Source organism: Suncus etruscus, chromosome 11 (assembly GCF_024139225.1).
Source record: "Suncus etruscus isolate mSunEtr1 chromosome 11, mSunEtr1.pri.cur, whole genome shotgun sequence".
NCBI classification, from domain to species: domain Eukaryota; kingdom Metazoa; phylum Chordata; class Mammalia; order Eulipotyphla; family Soricidae; genus Suncus; species Suncus etruscus.
Genome location: NC_064858.1, coordinates 7,416,569 through 7,426,297, shown reverse-complemented (window position 1 = coordinate 7,426,297; position 9,729 = coordinate 7,416,569). Strand labels below are relative to the sequence as shown.

Here is a 9,729-nt window from a genome sequence, read left to right as displayed (position 1 = left end):
GACGTTGATAACTCGCCATCATAGCATGCCAGTTACTTGCCATTGTTGGCATGGCATATGTACTTGAACTCTGACATGCAAATGATTGTTTGGGAATATTAGGTATGTTGTGTTGGTTTTGCGATGGGGAGTCATTTGGGTTTGAGAAGGTTGACTAGGGCGCTTCCATATTATTGAATAGGAATAATTTTGTTTTACCGGAATTTGTGGGAAGTAAATTCATGGGTTATGTTTTAAATTTTTTGCAAGGCTGTATATGGGTTACGGCATTTTGCGCAAAGAAGAAATGAATCGAGATTCTTGAATAAAACTTGGTTGCGCTAATTTTGCGCTAATGCAACTCAACACTAGGGAGGCGCTCTTGAGTTGTGCCCCTTTCCTCCAGTTGGGGTGGAACATTTGCCCCTAAGATTTGCCTTCAGTTAATTATCAGGCTTCATCAAGAAGGCAAGATTTGGATTTAATTGATTGAAATTCAGCTTGGGCTTGCTTTGGGGGACCATTTTCCCCTTGGGGGGTCCATTTTCTAGAAGACTGGTATTTCAGCTGGGCTTCCCATTCTCTTAAGAATGATCCCCCTTTCAAAATGGCTTGATAAAGCCCTACTTCCTGTCCAGAAAGGAAGTTATTTGAGCTCAAGGACTGTAATATTTAGCAGATCTTTAGACAAAAGGCACAAATTACATTTGTCTCTGGCTTTCAAAGGGTGCTTGAGCCAGAGGGGGTTAAGTAACCCTCCCCCTCCTTGTGCTGGGGTGGTCTGGAGGGGCTGGGAGGTGGGGGGTGGGGGTCCTGAGGCTCCCAGGCATGGAGGAGCTTTTTTTTTGGTTGAGATGAAGGGGTGGGTCTATGGTACATCACCTGAGTTGTGGGGTAAATGTAGAGAGTGTCAATCAAAGGCAGAGCTCAGAGCTGGGAAGGAGGCTCTAGATGGCGGCGGTGCTGGGAGCGCGCTCTGCTCCCTGCCTTCGCCTCACTTTGCGCAACTTTGCCTAACTTTCAGGCAGCCTCAGGGGGCCCCCGCTGCCCCCGACCTCTCCTAGACACTTCCTGGGGTCGATTGGAACCCTTTTTTGGGAGAAAAGCAGCTTTTCAGAGCTTATTTTTCGAGCCAGCTTGGAAAGAAGCGGCCGTGCTGAGCGCCCAGGTCGTTGTTTTTCCAGCTTAGAAGCCATGGCGCACCTCCATTTTTGTACGCTCTTCTAATGAGGTTTTTTTCTCTTCCGGACCCGTTTTAGCATTAATTGTTGCTTGATTTTTAGGGCCTCGGACCACACTCGAGGAGCCTTTTAATTTATTTTGTTGTTTTTTTCTGGCTTTTTCTCGGAGAAATTGGTTTTTATTTTGGATCGTTTGGGAGCTGTTTTTTTTTTCCCTGCTTAGCTGGGACTCTGGCTTTGGACCTACCTACTACATGGATCAGGTAAGTAACCTGCTCCTTCGTGATTGTTTGAAAGATTTATATGTTGAAGTTAGCTTTATTTTTTATGATTAGGAGGAATTGCTGGATGACGCAATAAGAAACAGAGATTGTTATTTGTATCCAGTGTGTTACTTTGAGAAACTTTACTTGATAGTGATGATTCTCCCAGTTAGGTTTGTCTTTTTTTAATAGGAAAATTAGCAGCGTGTTGGTTTTTCTGGGTGCTTTACCCCTGTTGTAGTTTAACATTATCGTTACATTGTCAGGACTTTGTTTCTGATAATAAAAATCATCGATAGAAGCTGGTACCTTACCTTTCTTTCAACTTTTGACAGTAAATACCTGGGCACGGGACTTCAAAGCAAACACAGATTCCCCTCCCCCTTAATATTTAAGAATTAAATGATGATGAGAAATAAGGACAAAAGCCAAGAGGAAGACAGTTCGCTCCACAGCAATGCTTCGAGGTATGAGCTATTAACTTTCTTCCCTTTTTTCCTTTTTTTTTTGGGAAACCTCAGCTTCCATCGTTGACTGGGACAGACTTAGATAGCTGTGTGCTTTATTTTGGAACATTTTACTAATGTGAATTCTGCTTTTGAAAGCGTGACCTTGAGATTGCTAATATGCCACACCCAAATTTTTTGGTAGCAATTTATGAAAGTTGAGCTGTGACTTAAGGCCTCTCACAGCAGTCAAAGGGTCGGATGCCTTCATTCAAGGGGCCTTCCCTGTAAACTGCAGTGTGTTTGTCAATAAATTTCAGATTTGAGGTTTTTGTTCTCTAGAAAAATGACCTTGTCGGTTTAGCCATTGCTGCATTGCACCATTTTACATACAAGGCAAATTTTTTCTTTGAAGAATCGAGGATACCCAAACTTGTAACTGAAGGCCATAGGGAGTCTGGTAGTAAATTATAGTAAATAGACATTTGAGAAAGTTCTATGAATGAAAAAATGTGCATTTTGAAATGAAATTGCAAAACGGACTCCTTGACTGATGGTGCTCAGTTTATAATTTTATTTAATACGGTTTCTGTTGGTGTTATGACATTTTTGGAGATTTTCAGAGGATTTATGAAAACCTTTGCTTGATGGTTAGTTTCTTCATTTATAAAATCAAGCGTGTGACCCGGAAATTCTGAGAATGAAACTTAATATACTTTGTTACTCTGTATTTCGTTATCGTATATTCTTTTGAAATAATCTAAGGTTTACACTTGAATGTTTAGAGTTGGTGCTTTCTCTTGGTATGTACTGTCCTTTTTTTATCCTTAGTTGCTTTACATTTATTTCAACAGTCTGGACAGCTTTTAAGTTTATAAATGTATTTTTTTATTCAAATCGTGTCTCACATTTGTTGCAATACCTTATTAATGGCTTAAGTAATGAAGTCTTTCAGACGTTTTGTATGATGTGTATTTTAAAAATACATATGAATGCAGTTTCGATGTATATTGTGATTTGTCATAAATTCATGCCGCTATGAAGGATGTGATTTTGTTATTTTCTCCAATTATTAGCTTTTATAATTTTAAGTAAATTATATGCTTCGTTTAGTAAATACAAAATTTCTGAATATTTTTAAACAGATGCTTCATTAGATTTAAGAATATTTTGGCCCACCGTTTTAATGTCCATTTCCATGTTACTTTGCAAATGTGGAGCTATTTCATAGTTTGGAATGCTGTTTTTTGATTCAGCCCATGGAAATTACCTCCACTATTCATTGAGGACAGAAAACTTCTAATAAAGCTTTTACTGTTTTTTTTTTTTCTTAAAGAACAGGCTATTTGTAGAAATTGGAATCCCCATGTAAATGACACTATTTAAAGTTCTGTACTAAAATCCTATGATTTGTTAATCTATCATTTGCATAGCTTCACGTGGGTTTTTGACTTATGTAAGTTTTGTGGTCAAACTCTGCTTTCTAATGTAAAAGAGTAAAGCAGTGCTATTCTTTTTTCTAAGGGTCTCACCTGAAGACTGCTTTGAAGGTATGCAGTTGCCTTTTGTGGGGCTCTGGGGTTGTCTACCTGACCAGAGAAACAGTGCATGGTAGTTTCAGAGAGGAAACTTTCTTCCTGTTTTTAGGCCAACTAATCCACCTCTAGAAATCTGAGGGTCTTGCAAGAAGGGGTTTTAAATTACTCTAAACTTCGTTCCTTGCCTGCAGCTACATAACTGTGACTTCACTTCCTTGGAAAGTTGGAAAGCTAAAGGGAAGATGGGGAGCTGTCTCCTGAGAACTGGGTTTTGGCAGACTTAACTTGAAGTCCACTGGACCCCCGGGATAAAAGGCCCTTTCTTGGCACTGGAGCCCTTGGGCTTTGCCTGAGGGCTTAAGTCCCCAGGGCTGGGCTTGGGGAAACCTGGAGCACCTTCAGTGCCCATGTGTGCCTCGGGGGAGGGAGGAGTTTGCAGGTCCTGGGAACTTTGGTTTGAGAAACTTGTGATCTGGCTGCAAGGATTCCTTCCGGGCAGCCTCTTGTGTTTTGGGGGGAAGCAGTTGCGTTCTTCCTAGTGGATTACATAAAGCTGCTTACTCCTGCGCCCTGTCCTGTGCAAGTCATCTCATCTTGTGTACATACACTTTTGTGCTTCAGGAGGCTCGAAGATTGAGCAAAGACCTGCAGGGACGGGGCAGCACATCATTATTAGTCGTTGGCAACTTTTTCAGTTTCCCCAAAGCTTGAGTGTCTCCCACTGCCGTAGTCACACTTGGGGAGCTGTTTCAAAGCATGAAGACTGGCGAGAAGGGGCTGGAGGCCGTGGCGACCGGCCTCGGGGCCTTCCTTCCACACGCTGCCTTCTGCCACGTCAAGCACACAGAAAAGCAAAGCAAGCTCATGGAGTTGCTTCCTCAGCGGCTGCCTTTGAGCTAGAATTCGGGGTCACCCCAGCTGGGGGGCGTCTGCAGAGCCCTGTTGCCCTCCGGATCAGCCTCTGGGTCGCAAACTGGGGCTGCCCGAATGCAAAGGGCGTCGCAGCTGCCTGGGCCTGGGCTGGCACCGGGGCTCGTGGCAGCCATCTTAGAGCGCGGCAGCCGAGTCCCGGCCGGGCGTTGGGCGAGGCCTTGGGAAAGCCGAGGAGCCTCGACTCCCCAAGGGCCCAGCCCGCTCCCCGACGCGCCTCCCGTGGGTGTGCACGGTGCCCTGGGGCTGCAGGCTGGGACGCCCGTCCGGGCCGTGGGCGCCGGGCTCGGGAGCCGGGGCCGCTCGGCGCGGGGCCGACCCGCGAGTCACAAAATGGCTGTTCCTTTGTGCCGCAGCGCTGACAGCCATTCTGCATTACTCGGCGCTCCTCGCCAGGCAGCCGGAAGTTGCCGTGCCGGGTTCAAAGGGCGGCCGGCGCCGGCGCCGCGCGCTGATTGGCTGAGCGCACGCCTGGCAACAGCGGCCCGGCAGCCCGAGCGGCCGTCGCCGGAAGCCACGCCCCGTGACGTCAGGCGCCGCGCCGGGCGCCGCGCACTCGTGACGTCGGCTCTGGCGACCTCTCGGTCGGGCCTGCCCTGTCGCGAGGCGGGGCTAGCTAGCGCTTCAGCCTGCGCGGCCTGGGCTTTGAGCTCAGCCGCCGCCCTGCTCAGCTGCTTGGGAGACGAGGAAGAAGGGGGAAGGAGGACACCAAAGGCCCCGGTCGGGAAACCTCCGCTTGAAACTCTGCCAGTGTCTTGCGTGCTTCTTCCTTACTTGCCCCTCCCCTGCCTCTAAAAGTGACAGTCAAAGGAGAATAAAGGGGAAAAAAGACCAGATGTCCAGTCCCTGCTCCTTTTCCCTTCTCCCCTTCCTGCTCTTAAGCCCTCCAAGGACAGAGCCTCTGGTCAGTCTAGTAGCAGGGTATAGGTTGCATTTTTTGGGCCACTCCTTGTTCCCCGACGTAGCCTGTCTCCCAGTTGAGCTGGGGGCCCCGACTTTGTGCAGGGCTCCAGAGCACAGGGAGGACCGCCTGCCTGCCTGCCTGCACTTGGCCACTGGCCTCCTTTGAGGTACCCCGGCCCTGCCCGCCTTGGCACTTGCTGGTCAGCAACGTGCAAAGAAAGTGCGGCCAAGGCTCTTTGCGACCGGCTCTTTGCCGCGCGTTGCCCCCAGGGGCCCCAGCAGCCGTGTCCCCCTTGCTCCGCTCTTGGCCAGCCCTTCCACCCCAGTCGTCGTGCACGCCCAAAACGGGTTGGGAAACTGCCCTGTAAACAGTTCTGATTCCCGGTGCCGAGGGGCGGGGACCTCTCCTGGAAGCCCCTTGGATCCCGGCAGCATGGATTCCTCCTGCCAAGGCCTTGTGCAAGGGGCCGGACCCGGGTCACGAGTTGAAGCGGCTCGAGCGCACATGGCCCCGTGCATCCTCGGCTCCTGTAGTCGGAGCAATCATAGGAGCCACCTGAAGGTGGAAGAGACCCAGCGGGCCCAATTTTCCCTTCATCAGAGTACTCCCTCTGGGGGCTGGTTCCCAGTAGTGGTAATCGAGAGCTGAATCAAGTTTAGAGCGGGGCCGCGATACCCTAATAGTGAATTATTACAGCCGCCCTGGGGATACACCTATTGAAATTTCAAGAGATGTATTCTGTTTGCACCCATCATACACGCATAATATATGCATATATTTGTAATGTGTACACGTACATTTTTGCAGGCTTAGCTTTCGTTCTTTTGTAGTTCTTTGGAAAGTTTATGGGGACTTTGGGGTGAGGGGCGAATTTTAGTTTATACATTTGTTTTTTCAAAAAATTTTTTGGGGGGTCTGGCGAAATAACACGGAGGTGTACAGCATTTGTCTTACATGCAGAAGGACGGTGGTTGGAATCCCAACATTCCGTATGGTCGGTCCCCCGAGCCTGCCAGGAGCGATTTCTGAGCATAGAGCCAGAAGGAACTCCTGAGAACTGTTGGGTGTGACCCAAGAACAAAGCAAATTTTTTCTTGGGTTATATTTTCTTTTTATGTCCTTTCTTGTTCTTTTTTTTTTGGGGGGGGGGTCACACCGACTGCTTCTCAGGTTTTATTTACTACTAGCTGTGTGCTCAGAAATCACTCCTGATCAGCTCGGAGGACCCTATGAGGTGCCAGAGATCAAACCCAGGCCCGTCGCGTCCGAGGCAAGAACCCTACAAACTCTCTCTGACCCACTATAATTAAAAAAAAAAATCATATCTGTGCATATAAGTTAATTCTAGAATGCTGTTGACCCTAGAAAAATTCTTGTAGTTTAATTTAGTCTAATTGAGAAATACTCATTTAGGTTACCTTCCTGGCTCTGAGCTCATTGCTCAGGGGCCACATAGAGGCCGTACATCAGGCTCGAACCCGGGTCGGAGGTGTGTCAAGCAGAGTGCCCTGCCTTATCTAGTGGCTCTCTCGCCCCTTTGGGGGTGGTTTTAGAGCCAGGTCATTACCAGGAGTTTTCAACTTCTAATGGGGCACCTGACTTGGGAACTGGAAAGGCTGCTGCCAGCTGCTATCTGTGGGAAAATTCCAACAATTTGTTTCCTGTAAGAGTTCTGTTACTTCAGAGAGAGATTCTCTTAAACTCTTGTTTCCTGCAAGAGTTCTGTTACTTTCAGAGAGAGATTCTCTTAAACTCTTGTTTCCTGCAAGAGTTTCTATCTGTGGGAAAATTCCAACAATTTGTTTCCTGCAAGAGTTCTGTTACTTTCAGAGAGAGATTCTCTTAAACTCTTGTTTCCTGCAAGAGTTTCTGTTACTTTTCAGAGAGAGATTCTCTTAACTGCTTCTTTGGGAATTGTTGCCGGAGGCCTCATTTCTGCCAGAAAATTCCCGAAGGAGCCAAGGAGCTGGTTTGGACCTATAGCAGCTGCTTCCTACCCCCTGGCTGCATGTTTCATTCTTGCCTTTCTCAAAATGTGTGTGTCAGAGTGAGGACTTTCACATTCGCAGACACTTTGGAGCCTGGAATTGCTCTTTAGCTCATGGATCAAGTTAAGGTGTGGGGCTTTTCACCAGAGGTTCTCTTTGGGGTTCATCTCTGAAAAGCCTGGTGGATGTTGCCCCAGTACTTCTGGTTTAGGACCAGGCATTGTCAGTCAGTGGGAAGAGCAGCTCGCCTCCCGGGGTCCAGTGGCCTGTGTTCTGTTTCTTATCCAGAAGAAACCACCTCCCTATAGGGCAAATCTGGGGCCCTGGGATCCTACGGGTTTTTTTTTTTGGGGGGGGGGGTGTGTGGCTGGGTGGGTTTGGAGCCACACCTGGCAGTGTTCAGGGGTTTCTCGGTGCTGTGCTCAGAAATCACCCATTGCAAGTTGGGGTTCCCTCAGAGATGCTGGGAATTGACCCAGAGAGTTGGCAATTGACCCAGAGTTCCCATGTGCTATCCCTCTGGTGCCTGAGCCTGGCTGAGTTCATGAATACTGGGGTTAGGGAGGGGTGCAGGTTAGTTTTTGAGAGTGGAAACTACTTAGCCAAGTCCTCCTTGGTCCTCACTTCCAAACAGGCTCTACTGAGCCTCTTTCTTGTTTGCTTCCAGGGCTCTGGACGAGTTCATGGTAAGACAATTGAAGTTCTTCTCTTGGGGAGCCCTGAACCCCCTGAAGGAAAATTGTGTTATCTGCTTTAAGTTGGGATTGGTTTTCTTTTTTTAGGGTGCCTGGCTTTATGGTTGGAGCTGAGCCTGGAACCCTGGAGACTCAGAGCTGGAAGTGCTTCTCAAACCTGGGCCATTCATTCTGGGTTGTTAGAATACTGGGAACAGCTTCAGGTGCTGAAGGGCAGAGGCTCTCCCCTACTCAGATGTTCCTGGCCAGTGCTTGGTTCTGGCAGCCTCATTTCTGTTTCTTGGACCCTTGACTGAGGTCTGGGGTCCCTGCCTCTAGGCAGCCTTGAAGGAGTCTTATTGAAAGGTTTTTGTTGTTATTGTTTTTTGTTTTTGGTTTTTTGGGCCACACCCATTTGATGCTCAGGGGTTACTCCTGGCTAAGCGCTCAGAAATTGCCCCTGGCTTGGGGGGACCATATGGGACACCGGGGGCTCAAACCACGGTTGCGATTTTTCCTTGGCTAGCGCTTGCAAGGCAGACGCCTTACCTCTAGCGCCACCTCGCCAGCCCCTGAAAAGGGTTTTTAGGAGGCATGCTCCACTTTGTCAGTTCCAACTTTGCAGGCTGCTTTATAAGCAAACTTTTTCTTAGAATCTTGTTTTATTCTGAGAAAGCCAGACTTTTGAAGGGAGCATAGATCTCACTGTCCCTCCCTTCCTCCTTCTCCCCGTTTTCCTCTCCTCTCCTTCACTCCTTCCCCTACCTAGTTGCCTCTGTGTCTTGCAAATGAGCGGGCTCTTGCTTACCTCCTGCAGCCCCATTAGCCTGTTGTCCCTGTCCTTTTATCCTTTTCCACTCTAGGAGGGAACCCGAGTCTCCAGGTGCAGAACTAGTGAGCAAATATGCCTGCAGGCCCTCCCCCCCACCTGGTCCCCTCAAGTGACCTCCCTGTTCCCCCTCATCTGTCCTCTAGATCTTCTATTTGGGGGGGGGATTTTTGGTTTCCATTACCCACTCCTTGCTTTTTTGGTTTTTGAATTAATGAGGGTGTTCTTTTTGGACTCTATTATCAGACTGTAATGACTTAAAACATTCACATTTAGTGGCTGGAGAAATAGCACAGCGGTAGGGCATTTGCCTTGCATGCAGAAGGACGGTGGTTCGAACCCCGGCATCCCATTTGGTCCCCCAAACCTGCCAGGAGCGATTTCTGAGCGCAGAGCCAGGAGTAACCCCTGGGCGATGCTGGGTGTAACCCAAAAACCAAACCAAACCAAACAAAACCATCCACATTTAGCCCAGACCTTCGCATAGTACTTGCAAAGGCTTCCTGCATATTCCAAGACTGTGTGTCTCTGGGGTTTTCAGCCCTTCTGCCCTTTGCCCAAGTTGCTAACTGTGGCACATCACCGTCCAGTTTTCTCCAGTTCCTTTTTAGCTTTCTCTGGTAAGTTTGAAAGTCCAAGAGCTGGGTGAGAAGGTAGGTCAAAGGCCTGGTGGGGTAGGAGGAATTTCGCCTTCTGGGCCTTGCAGATTCTAACTGGCCTTTTCCCTTAACACCCAAAAGGCCATCAGTGAGAAGCCCTGGGGCTGGAGCAGCTGCTCTGTGGGCCTGTCTTGTCAGAGACAAGGGCAGGGTTAGGGGGATTTGGGGGTATCGTGGACTGTTGGGCACCTCATCCCCTTCTCCAGAAAAGAAAAAAGCTTGCCAGTGATTATTTCCTCTCACTGGAAGGTTCTGGCTTTATGGTTTTTCAATCTTGTGGGTCTTGCTAAAACTTTTCAAGATTCCTGCCAGAGCTCAGATTCCGGAATTCACTCTGA

At 48.3% G+C, this 9,729-nt stretch overlaps 1 protein-coding gene across 1 annotated transcript in view; it reads left to right on the top strand.

Moving 5' to 3' along the window:
• The first annotated feature begins 995 nt into the window (after window positions 1-995).
• CHD2 (chromodomain helicase DNA binding protein 2) overlaps window positions 996-9,729 on the top strand; it is a 76,259-nt gene continuing 67,525 nt past the window's right edge. Inside the window, exons 1-2 of the mRNA XM_049783283.1 lie at window positions 996-1,423; window positions 1,759-1,890. Of these exons, the coding sequence (XP_049639240.1) occupies window positions 1,826-1,890 (65 nt within the window). The 5' untranslated portion in view covers window positions 996-1,423; window positions 1,759-1,825. The remainder of the gene's footprint in view (window positions 1,424-1,758; window positions 1,891-9,729) is intronic.